This window comes from Pectinophora gossypiella, chromosome 24, assembly GCF_024362695.1.
Source record: "Pectinophora gossypiella chromosome 24, ilPecGoss1.1, whole genome shotgun sequence".
NCBI classification, from domain to species: domain Eukaryota; kingdom Metazoa; phylum Arthropoda; class Insecta; order Lepidoptera; family Gelechiidae; genus Pectinophora; species Pectinophora gossypiella.
In genome coordinates this window covers 5,882,020-5,903,781 of record NC_065427.1, presented here as the reverse complement: position 1 = coordinate 5,903,781, position 21,762 = coordinate 5,882,020, and the positions used below count along the sequence as shown (strand labels likewise).

Sequence of the window (21,762 nt, the reverse complement as noted above, 5' to 3'; positions counted from 1 at the left end):
TTTTATTTCAAACCATCCTCGACTCCCGTCTTCAGTTGAGGCGACCTTAAGGAAGACCTGGAGCTCAGCTTAAAATCATTTCTTTAGACGTGGCTCAACCTTACCTCGAGTTCGCATGTCTTCATTGTTGTCGTATAATTATGTTGGCAATATGATATGCTCGACTCCAGTTAGTAAAGTCCTCAAGTCGAGAACGGAAATGTCAACTTAAAATACTCTTCTGATGCCGACTCGAGGGAAGGAACTTTGGAGTCAACATCTCAGAATACGGGCGTATGTTAACTGGGTAGTTTCCTAGGTCAAAGATAAATTATGAACTTCTGATTACTAAATAAAGACAAATCTAAAGATGACCAAAATGTTTTCCTTTTTCTATTTAACTTATTTCGGGCCTTTGGCGGCTCAATAGTAACCCTGACACTAGGGTCGATGAGGTAGGTACTCCACCTCACAATCCACACGATAGAAGAAGATTTTGTAGCAGAGTACAAACTCTGCACATACTGGCCTTTTGTTCGGACCATCATCATTTTAAATTACGAAATTCTCATTCCATTCCATTCGCATTTCCTTTCATTTTACTCACTTTTGACTCACAGCATCCCCGACCTTCATTAAAACAACAAGTATATTATACTGTTTAGGGCCGTGCCCTCTAAATCCTTAGTCTTGAATCTTTTGCGAAATGTGTATATTGTGAACTATTATTTTTGTGACTATGTTACTAAGTTTGTGAAGTCTTTTTAATAAACTACATATATTCCCCTTGCTGTTGCTTCTACTTTATCATCACCAATCATTCCCCTACTCTGCCGGCACGTCGAGATACCATATCCTCACCTCTCAGCGTGCCGCAATTTTAATAATGAAAAATGTAATAAGTGCGACATTTAGTCATGTTTTTCTATGACGTCACAGCGTGCTTTTTCAGTCAAACGCCAAAGTAATTTCGTGTTTTGACTTTTAGTAAAAAGTAACTGATTTGACTAGCCTATTATGCCGTCACTTATGCTGCATGTGATTCTCTAAAGTACTGCCATCTGGCATATCGTTGCCTTATAAGGAAAACTACTTAAGCGTACATACATACATACATAAACTCACGCCCGTAATCCCTAATGGGGTGGGCAGAGCCACAAGTAATCAAAGACAACTTGCAGCCACTGTTGATACGAAGTCCAAAGACGGATATGATGAAACTTATGGTGATAAGGGACTACTTAAGCGTGTTTTTGAAAAATCACATTTTGATGTGTTTTTTTCTGATGTTATTCTCGAAGCCCGGTACCGAATTTGCACCAATGAGTTATTAATTTATCTTAAGTTCAGCTTTCACTAACAGCGTTGGCTCGACCATTATAGACGGCGATACGGCTCACCGCCTATCACGTTGGTCTGACAGAAAGCTCGGTGAGGTGTGGGTACTTCGCTGTACCTCTGTCTACCCCAATTGGGATATAGTCGTGAGCTTACGTTATGTGATAAATATCATTGAAGGTGAAATATTATCCCGTTTAAAAATGAACTATGCCGCATTAACTTATTTCTCAATTAAAACAGATTATTAAAAATTTACATCGCCGCCGGTCCGTTGGTGCATTGGTCCCGGTTTTTTTTTTTGTATGTTTAACTGGCTTTCCTGTGACATGGAGGTCACAGATGTTTTTCAGTTTAACATTGATAGGGAAGGCTTTTATATATATAATATATATATATCATTTCTCTATAGATTTGTCCAGGTACGTACAATGTTGCACGCACCATTCGTCAAACCGTGGTGTGTGTGCACAATATATAATTTTCATCGTTTTTTTTTTTTTGGTCCCGGTTACTACTGATGAACTAAGCAGTTCATCTTGCAATGGATGTACTTCCGACTTGGAATATAGTCACGAGCTTATGTTATACTAGCTTTTGCCCGCAACTTCGTCCGCGTGGCGTGTTACAAAAGAGAGATCTTTGTGTGTGTGGGAGTGCATGTCAAATTTCAAGCATCTAACTTATGCAGTTTAGATTTTTTGATACAACATTTTTTTCCCGCTAACTCCCATTTTTCAAAATACAGCAATAACTAAACTTTATATTTACAGGTATGCATGCATGCTTGATTGGAAACATCTACTTACTCGTATCTTACGCGATTAAGATTTTTTCATACAAATGTTTTTTCCTGCTAACTCCCGTTCCCGTGGGAATTTTGCAATATCCTGTTGCAACTAAGCTTTAGGTTTACTAAGGTACCTACATGCTTTCAAGCGTCTAACTTAAGAGGTTTCGATTTTTCATACAAAAGGATTTTCCCGCTAATTCCCGTACCCGTGGGAATTTCAGAAAATCCTTTCTTAGTGCACCTCTACGGTACCTAAGCTACCTCCCTTCCAAATTTCAAGTGCCTACGTTAAGCCGTTAAGGCTGTGCGTTGATATGTCAGTCAGTCAGTTTCTCCTTTTATACATATATTTAATATGAATAAGATTATAATCTGAAATTAGAAAATAGTGGTTACGAAAGCAGTTTGCAAATTTGAAACATGTAAAACTATTTCAGCAGTTTAGTCCGACAATGAATTTCTAGTTTTAATTGTTATGCAAAGCTATGCTACAGTTAAGTTAAATTGTGGTTGGGAAATGAAAACAAAAGTCTGTCCGTTGGAATGGAAAAGTAATAATTTAACACATTCCCGACTAGAGCGTGAAAATGCGAAAGGCTAAAATCACTTCAAATGAAGGACTTTCCAGGCTAGGTTCACCAAAACCAATATAGATAGCATTGTTCGGTTTAAAAAAAAACGTGATAATTACCTATTTTCTCATTACTCGGGTACATAATTATACCAAAATACAATGTAATAGCAGAATCATATACAGGATGTTAGTGACATCGTAACGAATACTAAGAGGGATGATTCAGACCATGATTCTGAGTTTATATCAAGTGGAATTTTCATAATTTTTTTTGCTATTTTTGATATTTTGATTTCTATACTTTGCGAAGGGAAATTCCGCTTGATATCAACTCAGAATTGTGGTCAGAATCATCCCCCTGAGTCCGTAACAAAGTGATAAAATAAATTATAATTATAGAATGAAACTCAATTTTCTCTGAATAAATCTACTTTCATCGAATCTAGCTTTTAAGTTTCGAAATACAGTCCTAATCTTACAATCCATAATAGAATCAGGATTAATTTAATAACCTAAGTATCTTTAAGCCAAATAAGATTCTCCGAAACTAGAAGATTCGACGTTTCAAATGTCATAAAGGCGAAAATGTTGTAAATACATAGCAGGGGGGTTAAAATGGCCACATCGAAGCAATTCATCTAAGAAAGCAATATTGCTATTTGACATTTGTTTGCATTGCGCACTTACGTTTATATGCGCAAACCCGGGTGAGAGCCTTCAGCGCTCCCCATTTGTCCGGCCAAGTAGTTAATGCCATCTGCGGCAAATCTACAATAAGTTACGTCAAAAAAAAACAAAAAGAAATGCGCAAATGTTAAATTGCAATATTGCTTTCTTAGATGAATTGCTTCGATGTGGCCATTTTAACCCCCCAGGAATAAAGATAAACATTTAAAATATGGTCCACAAAAAGTGGACGGTTTTTAATGGAACTAATTGACAAGTCATAATAATGAAGAATTGGTTTTTATTATTTTTAATTTGTTTCCTAGCTGCTGGTGTTCACTATTTTGATCAATGTGAGAATGTTCTAATGCAGCGGGGCGTTATTAACAAAAAGTCACTTTTATAATTCACTTGTTTTTATTTAAATGATAGAAAATAGACACTACACATATCACACGTATTGACGCTGCGGAGGTTGGGCGAACAGAGAGAATGAAGGGAAGAATGAATTTAGTATGAATCCTGTGAATGAATACTAAACAGCTGGATAGATGGCGCTGATCTTGGTTACTTCAAAGAACTGGGGGGTTAAAATGGCCACATCGAAGCAATTCATCTAAAAAAGCAATATTGCTATTTGACATTTCTTTGCATTGCGCACTTACTTTTTTATGCGCAAATGTCAAATAACAATATTGCTTTTTTAGATGAATTGCATTGATTTTTTTAACCCCTCTGAACGTTATATTATTTCTAAATTTCTTCGATGTCATTTGAATTTTCAAACATATCAAATACACTTTAAAGCACAGAACTTAATTATGTTCTAAAAGTGAACAAACTACAAGGAAAAATTAAATCAATTTGTGCTGAGTGAGGCCCTTTTATCTCAGGACGTCCACCACCACCTTATGATCATTTCGACTAACATCCGTCTTGCTTTTGTGCAATTGTTTTAGTGGTAATTTGATGTGATGTTGTTTTTTTTTTTGTGTGTGTGGCGCATGCGTATGTACGATGACGTCATTGTGTAGTGTCTGTGTAAAACGAAGTCTAGCGAGCCGCAAACCACAGTATAAGAAGTAACACAGCGAAGCTTGTTGCATAATTGTGAGGGCCGAATAGCTGGAAGCACGACTGAAATAACCGACCGGATTTCATGTATCGATCCAAACAGATTCCACTATGCAGCTATCTGATATCCGAACGGAATAATAAATGTACATGAAGTTTCTACGTTCGACTAGGAGCGAATGAAAACTTAGTGTTCAGCTGCTGTCGTAAAACCGACAGAGGGATATTATGTCATAGAATAAAGAAAAATACTGCGTATAGAACACCTTCCGCCCCGCACCACTTCGTACCCGGCGCCGACTTCACCCCCTTTGGGTCTCACTTTAGTCATCGTTTGAGGTTTACGCGGTTATTACATAACATACATAACCAGCCTATATACGTCCCACTGCTGGGCACAGGCCTCCCCTCAATCAACCGGAGGGGGTATGGAGCATACTCCACGACGCTGCTCCAATGCGGGTTGGTGGAGGTGTTTTTACGGCTAATAGCCGGGACCAACGGCTTAACGTGCCCTCCGAAGCACGGAATCGTCTTACTTTTCGGCCAATCAGGTGATTCTAGCCTGAAAATAAGGTTTTAATTATTATGTTTACTCCTACTATGTACCTATGCCTACTTATATCTAAAATAAATGATTTCTGTTCTATTCTATTCTAAAAAAAAAATCTAACCATACCAGTACCGTCTGGTATAATCCTAAATTAAAAACACACAATTTTTGCTTCTGTATTTATTTCAGTACTTTGCAGACTACACAACAATAAAAGACTTCTTTCTGAAGAAATTAACTGCCCGAGTTAGTTCCTTATTGCACAAGTTTGTAATGACATTACTATTTTACCTATTATTTCTGAACTAGGTAATTCCTTTGTAGAAGAACATCTCTTCTTCTAATCCTTTTATTGGGATGTAAGGCTCGAATAACAGATTTCCACTCCTCGCGATTTTTTTACCTCAAAGGTGTTCACTGAGTTTCTTTATTGTTTTCTTCACTTTTACAAAATTATCCACAACCTCACACACGTCACACGCCATACGCTATCTTCCCTCTAAATGAAATAAACAACTATAGATTCTTCTTTTTTTGTCCGCAGGGCCTGGTATAAAAGGCACCATGGCGATCCTGAACTGCCTACTGGCTCGCCAGCTGTGCTTCGAGGACGCCTCCTGCTCAGCCATACTGGAGATCATCCCGCGCGTTTGTGGATCTGAACTTGGTAAGTTCGCACACTTTTTACAATAATTTTATCATCATCGCCCTAGCATTGTTCCGTTTTTCACAGGGTCCGCTTACGTAACCTGAAGATTTTACAGGTTCGGTTTATTTACAGATGCGACTGCCTGCCTGACCTTCGAACCCGAAGGGAAAACCAGGCCAATACCGATTAGGTCATCATCATCCCCCTAGCATTATTCCGTTTTTCACAGGGTCCGCTTACGTAACCTGAAGATATGAGAAGTCCGGTTTTTTACAGAAGCTACTGCCTGACTTTCCGACTCGCGTAGGGAAAACCAGTCCAATACAGGTTAGGTCATACCTCCGAAAACGCATTTTCAGGTATGTGGGCTTCCTCACGATGTTTTCCTTGACTGTTGAGCACGTGATAGCAAATGTTAATCCGAAAACAAGTTCGAAAATTGTTGGTATAGGCTTGTGCTGGATTCAAACCTGCTGTCTCAACGTAAAAGTCAAGCGTTCGTCGCTATTGACTCTTACTCAATCGGTCAAGATTAACTTATGCAGATTTGCTGCAAATAACAGATTTCAGAATCATATATTCAACGTAATTATCATGGATAACTTGTTGAAGGTCAATGTAACATTTCTGAATTTACGTCATTTCGCAAGATGTTATGGCTGAGGAGAAGAAATGACAAGAAACTGCAACAGCAACACATCTTTTAAAAACCAATGAGGGTATACAAGTTATTTAATAACTAGAGGAACACATTCAATACCAGACATCTTTATCATTTAGGTAGTCATTAACTACTTGGCCGGACAAATGGGGAGCGCTGAGGGCTCTCATAAACGGCTATCATAGCGTGCTAGTTAATAAACAAAGCTACATTTCAACGACAAAACCACAAAAACCTTTTACTGTTATTATAATAGCTTACCACACATACAGCCATCATTACGTTCTCATAGTAAAAAATGCATAAAGTTTCAAATGTGAGGTTTGTGGTTTAAAGGTATCTTTGTTGAGGAGCAGACATTATGCATGAGAGGTGCCGGATGTGGTACCGCCTAGCGCCTGTGTCGCACTGGCTGGAATTGACTTACACCACTACACCGTACCGCAACAGACATTTAAAAAAAGAAGTATTTTTTGAAAAAAGAACCGACTTCAAAAACAGTCGAATAAAAAGCAAGAAATAATATTTTGTTGAATTAACATAACACACAGATACAACATAATGATATCAGTTTTTTTTTTTTTTTCATTATTAATTTTATTTTTTTGTGTGATAGTTTACCTTTTAATTTTGAAATTGTAATTTTTTACTTTTTAGTGTTTTCATGTTAAGTCTTATTTTTCTTTTTGTTTCTTTTTTCATTCATTATTTATTTTGTGTTATATTAGTTTTTTTATTGTTTTTTTTCCTCGTCCTACAGCGCATTGGGTGTAACGTTGTATGTACCTTTATAAATAATTAAATAATAAATCAGCGGCTTCATTTTTACAAGTTGTATCTCTGTTGATTTGAAGTTGCGCCTACGCGTTAGCCCTCTATTCGTATAAGTGTAACAGCCGGCCGTTGAATATTCCATCCTACTCGCATCTCAAGAGGGAATACAGTATTAGGAGTCTGAGTAAAATGCCATCAAAAAGTCACCCGCTGATAAATGGTGTTCGACACATTCTCGCTTCAAGAACCCTGTCGAACACTTCTAACGGGTTTAAATATAGTTGAAGTACATACATACATTATAAACTCACGCCCGTAATACCCAATGGGGTGAACAGAGCCGATTGTTGGATTAAATAGAGCTGGTGAGAAGCTGCTATGTACCTCTATCTACGCGAAAGGGATACAGGTCCCATGCTATGCTATGTTGTTATCTTTTTTACACCAAATCCAAAGGTTATGTTCTGAGTAATATCAGCTTTGTCCATAGTTCCATACTTTTGCGACGGAAAATTCCACTTGATATCAACCCAGAATGATGGCCTGAATCATCCCTCAAAGTTTTCGTTACAATGTTACTAACATTAAATATCTTATATCAATTATCTTTACTTAAAATACATAATAAGGGGTTCTTACCGCGTTTAAAATAGGGATATGAGACTCCCGATATTTCGACACTGTTGCAAGTGCCATGATCACGGGATGACTGATGAGATTGGAGTGGAGTAGGTAGATCCATGGTTTTCTACGGGCCGACATATCTACGTCCTAACCTAAGCTACGTCCCTTCCAAATTTCAAGTGCCTACGTTTAGCCGTTTAGGTTGTGCGTTGATATGTCAGTCAGTCAGTTTCTCCTTTTATATATTTACGTATAGATACTGTGGTTGTGGAACTCTCTACCTGAGTCTGTCAGGAGGGCTCCTACTCTGGACTCTTTCAGGGCAAGAGTGAAGGCGCTTTTCCTGTAGGCGTAACTTGGAAGTGTTTTCTTATTCTCCTTATATGTATTATATTGTATAGGCTATTTGTATGTATGCGTGTATATGTGTGTGTATGTGTGTATTTTTATATTTTTTATATTATGTCTTTAGATAAGTATATATTATTTATTATTCTTTTTTTTGTTATCTTGGTATCATTATATGTTTATTGCACCAGCCCGTGCTCCAATAAATAATCAACTTTCACCCTAAGGTTGCCTGGCAGAAATTGCTGTTTAGCAATAAGGCCGCCTATTGTGCTTATGTTTTATTCGTATGTTTATGTCCTTTGTATATGTTTTTGTGCATTAAAGTATTATTGATTGATTGATTATAATGCTAGCTTAGTAGACCATCGATCAAATTGACTAAAGTTTCAACTGAAAGAAAGTAATTTACTCTTCATTGCAAATCAAATAAAGCTATAAGAGAAAAGCCACAATTTGCGGCTTTACCTCGACTATAGATACAGTTCGCCACGCAATGGATACCCCTCCATCGCGTATGGTACAAACTACGAAGGTTTTTGTACTTACTTTTGTAGATTTTAAGTTATGTAACGAGGCTGTATAGCGTATGAAACAAAAACTAACGACACTCTCTCTCTCTCTCTCTCTCTCTCTCTCTCTCTCTCGCCGTGAATGGCAGCGGATTGTTATTTCGTATCTTTAATATTTCTTTAATTCTTTTCTCTTCGAGAACCCTGTAACATCTGTTTAAAATAAATCATTACCACCATATTAAAGTTATCTATTTTATTGGAGTCTTGACTCTTATTAGAAGGTCACAGGTTCGAATCTAGCACTGGAATTAATATTTGGATCATTTTTTTTTTTTATTATATAGGCTCGCGCTTAACCACAATCCCACCTGATGGTAAGTGACGTAGTCTAAGTTGGGTCACGCTTACCTAGCAAATGCCTATTCACTCTAGCCTTGGAGACTCTCATAATATAACGAGTTTAAAAAACAGACGACGGTAGACAGTTCCAATCCTTCGCTGTTCGCATCAAAAAGGAAGAGGCGAAACGTTTGACTTATTGTAGATTTGCCGCATATGGCTTTCACTACTTGGCCGGACAAATGGGAAAACAAGCCTGACGATGACAATATACTTATTGCACGCAGGCCTTCAGCAAATGAGTATTGAGTACGAACCGTCATGCCCTGGACACTATATACAAAAATCTGTATTCCTGTCTCGCTTTACCGCGTAAGTGCGAGCGGGACAGACAGTCGGCGCGACTAAAGTAAGTCCCAGAGGGGGTGAGGTCAATCAAGCTCGGCGCCCGAAACGAATTGGCGCGGGGCGGGAAGTTACAGTTCTATCATCATCATCAGCACTGTAAAGTCGTGAAATGTAAAAAAATAATAAATAAATCAGCCCATTAACGTCCCCACTGCTGGGGCACGGGCCTTCCCTATGGATGGATAGGGAGATCGGGCCTTAAACCATCACGCGGGCCCAGTGCGGATTGATGGTTATTAACGACTGCTAATGCAGCCGGGACCAACGGCTTAACGTGCCTTCCGAAGCACGGAGGAGCTCGAGATGAAAACATTTTTCTTGTGGTCACCCATCCTATTACCGGCCTTTGCGAAAGTTGCTTTACTTCAATAATCGCAGACCGAGCGCGTTTACCGCTGCGCCACCGAGCTCCTCAATACGTAGTATTTATTCTTTGTTCCCTGATATTGCCCTCTCCGCTCATCTCTCACACCACATCCATAGGTACTAATATTATAAATGGGAAAGTGTATGTGTGTCTCTGTCGGTTTGTTTGTCCGTGTTTCACGGCAACAAATTGACGTGATTTTTATGTGAAGTTAATTGAAGGGATGCAAAGTGTCATAAGTGGCTACTATTTGTCTCATTCTAACCGTGGGGGGGGCTCCCACTTCCCTTCTTCTTCTTCTATCGTGTGGGTTGTGAGGTGAATTACCAACCTCATCAACCCTAGTGCCAGGGTTATTATTGAGCCGCCAAAGGCCCCTGACATGACTCATGTAACAACAACTTACTTACATCAGTAAGTAGTAACCGGGAAAAACGGCTTAACGTGCCTTCCGAAGCACGGATCATCTTACTTTCGGACAATCAGGTGATCAGTCTGTAATGTCCTAACCAAACTAGGGATCACAAAGTGATTTTCGTGATATGTCCCCACCGGGATTCGAACCCGAGACCTCCGTGAGCCCAACGCTCACTGGACCACGGCACGGAGGTCGTTCCCTAGAATGGGGGTGGAAGTTTAACTGGTATACGGACTATTTGTGACTAACAAAAAACGTGTATCATTTTGGAAATCTTCCCGCAACCCCTTCAACGAGGGGGTGAAATTTTATATGGCATTTTTCGCACTTTTCAAGGTAGGAAGTAAAAAAAATGTACATTAGGAAAGGAGAACCGTATTACCCCGAATTTAACGCGAGCGAAGCCGCGGGAATAAGCTCGTTTTGATAAATATTCGATTAAACTTGTAAAACACACTAAGCCCTCGCTCACGAGTTAGTAACTTCTTTTTTTCTTAATCTGAGTTTTAAACTTCATATGATTACACCTTTGGAGCAGTAGATCGTTCAAGTTTTCTGTTCATTTAACTTCTGCCTAGTTCCTTTCATATGGTCTTTACTTACTATGGGATTCTTTTAGTCGATTCTTACTTGTGCTAGAATTCTTTGTTTTTAAGTACATCATCATCATCCCCCTAGCATTATTCCGTTTTTCACAGGGTCAGCTTACGTAACCTGAAGATTTGACAGGTCCGGTTTTTAAAGAAGTGACTGCCTGTCTGACCTTCCAACCCGCGAAGGGAAAACCAGCCTAATACAGGTTAGGTCACTTACCTCCGATAAGGCATTTCTCGGGAATGTGGGTTTCCTCACGATGTTTTCCTTTACCGCTGAGCACGTGATAATCATTCATTATCCAAACATGCATTCGAAAAGAAATTCAACAATCATCGGTTTAGGCCTGTGCTGGATTCGAACCTGCAACCTTCAAGCGTTTAACCAACTAGGCTACCACGGCTCAATTTTCTTTAAGTACATCTTCTTAGTCGTTCCCTCACTGCTGAGGAATGCGACCACAGGTTATGGTTTTCCACTCGGTACGGCTATATGCTGCGTGGACCGCCCTCTGTTTGCCCGCCCACCGTCTTCTTCAGGATGTCAGACCACCTCGTAGGTGCCCTTCTTCGTATTTGCCCAACGATGATCTGCTTCTCCAGACTGTGCTTCGGAGACCGCATAATATGTCCGGAGAAGCCTAGCGCACGATTCCGGCATATTGAGGAGAGCCGCGTCGTGATCTTGAGCTCTTTTAATATGGACTCATTCGTACGCATCGCAGTCCAAGGTATGCGTAGCAACTTACGCCAACACCACATTTCGAAAGCATCGATCTTACTGCAATCGCGGCTCTTCAAGCTCCAAGTTTCGGCACCGTACATAAATATGGAAAACACCAGAGCCCGAACCAAGCGCACCTTAGTTGTACATTGTTGAATAGTGTTATTAATTAGTGGTATACTTCTGAAGTACAAACTGTAACAATAGCGGAATATTGCATTGAGACAAACCTGCAAGGTTTAGCAATGCGATTCAATTGTATCTTTATGTAAAATGTTTTCAACAATAAAATAAAAAAAAAAAAACATCGAATACCACGGTTCTTCCAAATCTTATCGAGATTAGCCATCGTACTTTTAGCCATAGCATCCCTACGGAAGGATTGTGTCTCTTATAACTTGATGGGCCATTATTATGGGTAATGATGGGCTGATTACTTCAACATCTGTTCAAAACATCTATCTTAGGAATTCGTACCAAAAGCGCTTGTAGATACTACACTACTTAAAAAAACTTGCCCTAGCCAAGGCCTCAGGTATCTTACAACAATAATACATCAAAATATTAATAACGTTTCTATAACAAAGGGTCGGTTAACAATAGGTGGCCGATATTCGCGCCGGCGTCACCTTACATATAGTGTGCGCCGACCCTAACAATGGAAAGAGGTCACCCTAGTATCGATTTTTCCGTTTTATTTTGCGTGATTAAGAGGTTCTTTCGTTGAGGGTATCTAAACGTTTTGTGGTTTAAGTGGAGTGGTTTTAACCGCAAATGAGAAAGTGTTAGTGTGTGATGTGACCTCAGTTGGGTTATAGTCGTAAGCTTATGTTGAGAGAGTGTTTGATTGTAAGAGCTGGACTAGCAATACTTATCTGTTTCCTCAAACGTCAGCCACGGAATAAAAGAAGATGGAAAACCCTAACGCGCATTTTGTATGAGAATCGCTGTCGCCGGCTGAACCCTGCTCTTTTTGTTACTATTCCTGCAAACAGATAACTACGATAGCTCTACTGCTTTTTAATTTCCATAGCCACTTTACCGGCAATGTATATTTTATAGGCTGCAACTTACTTACCCATAACGTACTTGTAAGGCTACCTGTACGTACTTGTATGGGTGTAAGTGACATCGTAACAAATACTCAAAAGAGTGATTCAGACCATTATTCTGAGTTAATATCAATTAGTATATTCCGTCGCAAAAGTATTAAATTAAAAATAATTTTAAAAAATCCAAAAAATATACATGATTTTTGCGACGGAAGATTCCACTTGATATCAACTTAGAATCATTGTCTGAATCATCCCTCAAAGTTTTCGTTACGATGTCACTAACACTTTGTGTAACTATTGCGCCCACTGTGTTACTAAAAATAAAAATTAATAACTCATTGGTGCAAGTCGAGTGCTGTGGTGCGAACCAGAGCTTCCACGTTTGAGAAGCAAGCCGGAATACGAGAGGACCACATTGACTAAATCACTTTATGAATACAATTTTATTTAATCTATGACCTTACCTACTTTCGAAAGTCTTCCCGGAATCGTGCAATTGAAAAGTTATACAGGGTGGTTGAAAAGCAGGCATTCTTATTCAAGGGCATCGTTTGAAGCACTCTCTAACTTCCGAGAGACCTCTTAGAATATTATTTGAAGAGATTATACTTAAAAATTGGATTTTGATGCCAAACGATATGGGAACACCTTATTTTTTACGATAAATATTATAAATCCAAAAGTAACTGTCTGTCTGTTACCTTTTCACGCTTAAACCGCTGAACCAAATTAGGTAAAATTTGGTATGAAGATACTGTGAGACCAGAGAAGGACATAGGATAGCTTTTAACCCAGAACTCACCTTTTGAAGTGATGAATACAAATTCAAATATACTTTACTTTTCTTTTTTTATTTTATTGCACCAAAATAAAATAGTTACAAAAGACTTATCCAGTGCATGGCAAACGGCGACTACCTCCTAAAGCGATTTCTTCCAACCAACTATTATGGGGGAAATCTGCAAAAGTTCCAAGATGAAAGGAGTGTAGAACTAAGCACTACACTTTATTTTATTTATTTTTTCTTAACTAGATAATAAGTTAACTAGAAGATTAGTAGATAATTTTATCAACTTTCATTGTAACGATTAAACTTAACTTACATACTATTAAAATTTCTGTAAACACCTCTTAATTTTAAGTTATATCCGTTATTTTCTTATCCTCCGTAAAGGAAAGGGACGGATGATTGACAACTGTTAATTTTAAAACGATTGAATAACCCGGGCGAATATAATAGGCATCTCGCTGGTATGCAAACCGTTTGACGCGTGCTGTCAACTTAATTCTATCGAGTTATTGGGCAGTATAAAATTTTGAAAGGGTTTTTTTTAGAATTGACGTGTATTATAAATGTTCTGCCTGTCGATCACCCATCCCTTTCCTTTTCGGCGGATAAGAAAATGACAGGTATAACTTAAAATAAAAGTAGATAGTGTGTACAGGAATCAGCATCAATAAATTATGAGGTAGTACTTACATGGTAATATTGGCATAACACTAAGATACACATAAATATTTACACGGCTGTTAATCATAATCATCCCGGAAAGTTGAGCAATTTACGAGTGAACCTCCAAAGAAAGTTTGCATTATCAAGGCCGAGGAAACCTTCGTACTCCAGACAGAGATGGATCTAGGGGGAAGGATTCACAGAGGACATCCATCTTCATTATCAGAACGTCATTTCATTCAATTTTCTTCACTAAAGCCACCACGGTCCATCAGGGTCTATTTACCGATGCAAGTACGTAGTCGTTACATGAGCCATGTCAGGGGCCTTTGGCGGCTCAATAATAACCCTGACACCAGGGTTGATGGGGTTGGTAATCCACCTCACAACCCATACGATAGAAGAAGACTAAAGCGATTGAATTCATCATAATATCCGTAAGAATATGGTGAGTGCTCTGGCACTCACACACAAGGCAAAACGGTTTTAATCAGGAACCTAACATACAATATTAGTACATTTTGTCGAAATCGATAAGTATGTTTTTCTATGCGTGCCACGTGATTTTGTTCGTATTTTTACAGAACAACTTGACTCATTTAGGTTCACCATGTTAGCACCAATCGACAAAACGACAAAATTATATCGTCAGAACCAATAAAATGACTGTGACGGAATTTTATCACGTCGCAGTCAACTTATCTCCGTAGACAGTTAGATAAAATTGCAGTGGTCACCCATGACCCAATCTGTCGCCCATTCAGGTTCCAGGGGGGGCCCTGGATACCCCCATGCTCAGCAGTATCTACTTACGTCCATTGTAATACCATTTGGAGCGCAATTTAAAAACTTTCTACCCCTGAAGACCTCCTCATATGGCTACAATATTGTTCCAACAGTCTCATATATCAAATAAGCTTTTATGTGGATGAAAGCGATTTAAATTGGTTTTTTGGCCTCGACCTTGGCGGAACAATGGTCTGAAGAACGGCTGGGGAGAAATAAGTATAGTGAATAAGTAATGATTCATTGTAGAAACAGTACTAGCATGATGAGTTTAAAGTTAGTATATTCAAACAGCCTCTGTGGTCTAGTGGATAGAGCGTTAGGCTCACGATCTGGAGGTCCGGTTTCGATTCCCGATGGGGAAATTGTCGAAATCACTTTATGAGACTGTCCTTTGTTTGGTAAGGACTTTTCAGGCTTGAATCACCTGATTGTCCGAAAAAGTAAGATGATTCCGTGTTTCGGAGGGCACGTTAAGCCGTTGGTCCCGGCTATTAGCCGTAAAAACACCTCCACCAACCCGAGGAGCAGCGTGGTGGAGTATGCTCTATATCCCCTCCGGTTGATTGAGGGGAGGCCTGTGCCCAGCAGTGGGACGTATATAGGCTGTTTAAGAAATAACATCTAAAAGTATAATCTTTCGAGAAATTAATTGTACGAATGTGAATGTTGATTTTTGAAATCCCGTCCATTTAAACTACAGAGTTAGGGTATCTTAAGTAAACACTGTTATAACTAGTTCAACAACTCGGAACACGAAACGCACAGGGTAAAACGTACCGGTTTAAACTAAGCCTCGAACATTCCAAAGCAAATTTAGTTTTTGAAAGTAACCACTGTTATGGAAAATTAGGGAGTGTTTTTCGCCATTGGCAAAGGAAGGGTTTGGCTCGGTGCAAAGAGAGTTTTTCCTGCTCGGAGAATGCTTTAGTTACATCTTAATGTCCCGGGTTCAAATCACCTCTCTGGTATTAAACCACTTAGGACTTTATGAGTTTCAATTCATGTTTACCAAACATAGATACGAATAATTGATATCGCGTGGTTTCTGTATGTCGTGGCCATATCTTATATCTGTTCGATCATGTCATGAAATGGTCACATGAGTATAATGGTAATATTCTATTTTATGAAATGGTCATATGGGTATATGGTAATATTCTATTTCATGAAATATGACCATTCCATGAAATGGTTGATCACATCATCACCCCTGGTGTCAGGGTTACTATTGAGCCGCCAAAGGCCCCTGACAGGGCTCATGGTAACGACTACTTATTTACAGTCATGAGCAATATAATGTACCCACTTTAAGACTCTGTCGCACTAACATATTTGACATTTAGTGAGACTTACAGTTCAATTAATTAAAAAAGTTAATGTAACATGGTACCAAAGTGTATACACATTAATGCTCGTGACCGTACATCAGTAAGTAGTAACCGGAACCAACGGCTTAACGACACGGATATCATGAAATGATCAATTCTAAGATCTGGCCACGATATAATGTATTTATTATGCACCTCTGCCTACCCCTTCGGGGATACAGGCGTGATGCCATGCTATATTCCTATTATTCTTTATTCTCAATCGTTAGAAACTCGATGTGAACAGCTTTTAAGTTCTATGTTCATCCATAATCAATAAAATCTCGGAGTGACAAAATGATGTAGTGTCAAGAGGCCAGACCCTCGTCAGATTGACTGAACATCATTTAGTACTCAGAGTACCCTTTGTGTAAGACGTCACTATTTGAAAGAGGTTCTTGGATAAAGTGGATAACTAATTCGTCTTAGGGCCCTTACAGACCAACGACCGTGGTGCCGACGACGTCATTATCCGGCCAAGTGGTTAATGCCATCTGCGGCAAATCTACAATAAGTCACGTCAAAAAAAAACATTGACTACACTAACATTGAATTTTAAAAAAATATTAAATAATTTTGTGAATGTTGGTTTGGCCGAGTGATCTTCCATTTAAGTTTATTAAGTGTTGTTTTATTCTTTTTAAGATTTATTTCTCTGTTGTTTCTTTATTTTATGTAGATTGTCGCCCTTTGTAGCGTTAATAAAGTAGCATGTTGTGTTTGCCTATAATTGGACGAGCACTAGTCCAGTATTTGTAAATAGGTTAAGTTACATGTAAAAGTATTTTTTGTCTGTTGGCAAACCTAATAAAATAAATAAATATATAAATTTTGCGTGACGTCACATAGCCTATAACCACCAGACAATGCTAGACTCGGGATGCGGCGCGCGCGATAGGTACTAACCAGTGTTGGACATAATTCATTATTATTGTAATTTCATCATCATCATCAGCCCATAAACGTCCCCGCTGCTGGGGCACGGGCCTTCCCTATGGATGGATAGAGAGATCGAGCCTTAACCCATCACGCGGGCCCAGTGCAGATTGATGGTTATTAACGACTGCTAATGCAACCGGGACCAACGGCTTAACGTACCTTTCGAAGCACGGAGGAGCTCGAGATGAAAACTTTTTTTTTTGTGGTCACTCATCCTATGACCGGCCTTTGCGAAAGTTTTTTAAATTCAACAATCGCAGACCGAGCGCGTTTACTGCTGCGCCACCGAGCTCCTCATTATTGTAATTTAAATACTTGTAATTCAATTATATGTAATTCAAATTTGCTTCGCCGCAGTTGGGTAATAAGTATAAGCATAGCGACCTTAGTATGGCCACGTAATGCGGAGAGACCAGCAGCTTGTAGTCCACACAGCTCTTTGCCTGCCCGAGAACAAAAGAGGCAGAGGACGCCTTCCTTATACTTGGTAGACCAGCATGTCCCGATTACTGAAAAATGAAAATTTACCCGACCCGACAACCCTAGACAGAATGTCATGGCGCCGCAAAATTAAGACAGCCGACCCCACCAGTCCTAAAGTGGGATAGCGCAAGGAAGAAGAAGAAGATAGCGACCTTAGGATACCCGCATACGAGCCACTTGCCACAACCACAAAATACCGCTACTGGCATATTTCGTATAGTTTTCAAACATTTTATATGGACTCCCCGCACATGGTTGACGCCGGTAGCTGCCACATTCCACACGCAAGATTCCACGCCCCTTTCTCCCTTCCCCAGTTAACCTGTTCAAGTCGGAGACAACCCACACACGTAGTCTGTTGTTAAAAATATGGATGTAGAATTAAATGTACAGTCCATTATGATACTGCATTCACTAGTTAAAAAAGTAGCAGTCAGCTTTTTCTTTTTTTTTGACGTGACTGATTGTAGATTTGCCGCAGATGGCATTAACTACTCGGCCGGACGAATGGGGAGCGCTGAAGGCTCTCACCCACCACCGCAGCAGCGACCGACCACAACTGGCGATCACCGGCCACAAGTGCCTGTCGCGCGTTTCAGCTACTTTTGTAGCTGTGGCTCGTGGCTCGTGTGCGGCGACATATAGTTTAAATGGCTGGAAGCCGCTTAGGCGTAAGAGGGAGAGCGCGCGAGCTGTCGGTCTCGCTCACACTTACGGGGTGAGACGGTACAGTATAAGAATGAGATTTTGTATTTAGGGTCCGGGCAATACATTTGACTGGATGCCAGCATCTGTCTCAATTAGCACACCTCACGTCGACAAACGACGACCCATCAATGTCCACATAAAAAGCCCAAATTGGATAACTTATTCTGACATGCAGTGGGCGTTACTTAGACAAGGAAACGACTAACTATCAGCTATTTTCTCGCTTAGAAACGTACAATAAATATACATTCCATGTAAAAAGATATTACGTATTAACAAATATATACATAAACTCCTATTTCCCAACGGGGTAAGCAGAGACTATGGAATTCCATTTACTGCGATCCTGACACACTTCTCTTGCTTCCTCCACAATCGCTTCATACACGCCGGTTCAGAGTAGATCGTACTAAACCTTTTCTAAGGACATCTCCAATTTGGTCAATGTATATTACGTATTAAATGTTGATGATATCCAAGAGCCGTGGTAGAACGCTTGCCTCTCACTTTGAGGTCGCAGTTTCGAATCCAGCACAGGCCTAAACCAAAAATTGACGAATTTATATTTGTATCGTAAATGAAGTAAAACATCGTGAAGAAACCCACATTCCCGAGAAATGCATTTTCGGAGGTATGTGACCAAGCCTGTAGTGGGCTGGTTTTTCCCTTCGCGGGTTGGAAGGTCGGACAGGCAGTCGCTTCTGTGAAAAACCGGACCTGTCAAATCTTCAGGTTATAGGTAAGCGTACCCTGTGAAAAACTGATTGTGCGTGATACTGACCTTCTAACCCAGGTGAAAAACCAGCCCAACACAGGTTAGGTTACATACCTCCGAAAATGCATTTACGGGGAATGTGGGTTTCCTCACTATGTTTTCCTTCACCGCTGAGCCCTTGATAATAATTGATAATGTACGTTCACGAGTACTAATATGTACACTTTGAAACCATGTCACATTAACTTTTTTGACAAATTAAACCATAAGTCTCATTAAATGTCAAATATGATAATGCGACAGGGTTCTAAAGTGTGTACATGATATTGCTCATGACTGTACTTACGCCGTAATTATCAAATATTATAATTAAAGCACATAATAACGGGTTCTTACCGCGTTTAAATGGGGATATGAGACTCCCGATATTTCGACACTGTTGCAAGTGCCATGATCACGGGATGACTGATGAGATTGGAGTGGAGTAGGTAGATCCATAATTTTCTACGGGCAGACATATCTGTCTACCCTCTTTCTTTGCCGTTTGTTAATTTTTTTTTTTTTTGATATCGGAATGTTCGGAACCATCTGAACTCGCACGAAACTCACTACGACAAACCGCAATCACTGTGTCCTCACGTTTTTTCACCACATTAGGCCGTTTCAAGCTTTTTACAACACCTACTACTGGATTCCACATGCTCGATAATTTGAACCCGTCTTCCTTGTTGAAATTTTTATGTTTTCTGATTTCAATAGCCTCTTTTACGAGTCTGGGGATGTAATGACGTTCTGTCGATAATATGCAGCGGTAAGAACAATACAATACAATACAATACAAATACACTTTATTGCACCAAACTAAAAATAAATAATTACAAAAAGTCTCTTAATTAAGTACATGGCAAATGGCGGCCTTATCGCTTAAAGCGAGAACCCGTTATTATGTGCTTTAATTATGATAATAACCGCGTAAACTTAAAACAGTGTATCAAATAATAGTTAAAATATCGTTGTCTATTATATAAATAAAGTTATAATTACAGTGACGTGGTTGTACTTTAGTAAATAAATAAATGTATGTAAAGGTGCTTGGAGGAGCTCGGTGGCGCAGCGGTTAACGCGCTCGGTCTGTGATTGTTGAAGTAAAGCAACTTTCGCAGAGGCCGGTCATAGGATGGGTGACCACAAAAAAAAAAGTTTTCATCTCGAGCTCCTCCGTGCTTCGGAAGGCACGTTAAGCCGTTGATCCCCGCTGCATTAGCAGTCGTTAATAACCACCAATCCGCACTGGGCCCGCGTGGTGGTTTAAGGCCCGATCTCCCTATCCATCCATAGGGAAGGCCCGTGCCCCAGCAGTGGGGACGTTAATGGGCTGATGATGATGAAAGGTGCTTGAGTTGACTTATGTAATTATGTATCTATGCACGTCAGTTTCGCGTTTCTAGTAATTAATTTAATGTGTGTGTGTGTGTGTTATATTAGAACTCCCAAGGGAAGGGAGTGTTGAGGCGTAGTATAATCTGAACTGTGAAGGTATTTTCATGAAAATTTCGTATTTATTTTCGTAGTTTGTAGCGCTTCGCTTCATCCTTCATAATGCGCACAGCCAAGGAATGGAATGGGCTGCCGGCGTCGGTGTTTCCTGACTCTTATAACCTGGGGTCCTTTAAATCACGGGTGAATAGGCATTTTCTGGGTAAGCTCGTTCCAACGTCGATCTCTTCTTCTTGTAGAAGAACGAAGTCAAGAGCAAACCCATCTTAATTAAAAAAAAAAAAAAAAAAATGTTTAGTAAACATACGTACGATGGTCACAAGTCCTAATATGTATACACTTTGAAACCATGTCACATTAACTTTTTTGACAAATTAAACCGTAAGCGTAGAATAAAGAATAATACTACGTATAGAACGGCAACTCTCCGCTCCCCTCCAGCGGCTGAGCTAGGTTTACCTCACCCCCTCGGACATAATTTAATCTGCAATCGTATGGCGACAAACGTCACACACACAAATGCGCGTGTACGATAACGTCAATGTGTAGTGTCTGTGTAATGAGGTTGTTTGTATCCGTTACCAAGATGGCGTACGTAAAGCGCATTCAATGTAAAACGTAAATAAATTAGTGTTTTTTTATTTACCATTATTTCTGAGGCACCACTTTCTTTGTGTCACAAAAGGTAAAATAATAATGTATTTTGTTTAAATTATTGATTATATATACAGTCTCATATATAAGTAAACCTTAAAAAACTTTTTTATATGTAGTTTTTAATAATAAGTAATAAAAAGAACATTCAAATAGGAACACTAACAAAGGGACTCGCGAAATCCTGTAAGCACAAGAGACTACTAAAAATAATGATAAATGCGACTAACAACAAGGTCCTAAAAAAGCATCATAGGATCTTCTCTAAGATACTAAAAAAATCTGTTAAAATTTCTAAACGGATTGGTTACAGTAAAGAAATGATAACATCAACAAACAAAACAAAAACCATGTGGAAAATAACGAATAGGATCACAAATAAAACAACAAAAACACAACATAACATTACACTCAAGTCCAATGATAAAACCATAGAATGCCCTATTCGAGTGTCTAATATATTCAACCAATACTTCGCTTCAATCGGGGACACGATCATCACGCCTGGCAGCAGTGCTGTTGCTCTATCACAAAACAATGATGTCCAAACACCGGCCGTGAACTCTATGTTTCTTGAACCCGTAACAGAACGAGAAAACAAGCTAATACGTCATCTTCCAAATAAACATACCTGCGGAGTTGATGAAATCCCTTTAACCCTGCTAAAAACTTGTTTACACGAACTGACCCCTATATTGACATTTT

The 21,762-nt window shown here is 39.4% G+C and overlaps 1 protein-coding gene across 3 annotated transcripts in view; it reads left to right on the top strand.

The window, feature by feature from the left end:
- The window catches only part of LOC126377830 (uncharacterized), a 361,766-nt gene that overhangs the window by 297,929 nt on the left and 42,075 nt on the right, over nucleotides 1-21,762 (top strand). For all 3 annotated transcript variants that reach the window (XM_050025772.1, XM_050025771.1, XM_050025770.1), the window contains one exon: nucleotides 5,522-5,644. In XM_050025772.1, coding sequence (XP_049881729.1) covers nucleotides 5,542-5,644 — 103 coding nt within the window. In that variant the 5' untranslated portion in view covers nucleotides 5,522-5,541. The remainder of the gene's footprint in view (nucleotides 1-5,521; nucleotides 5,645-21,762) is intronic.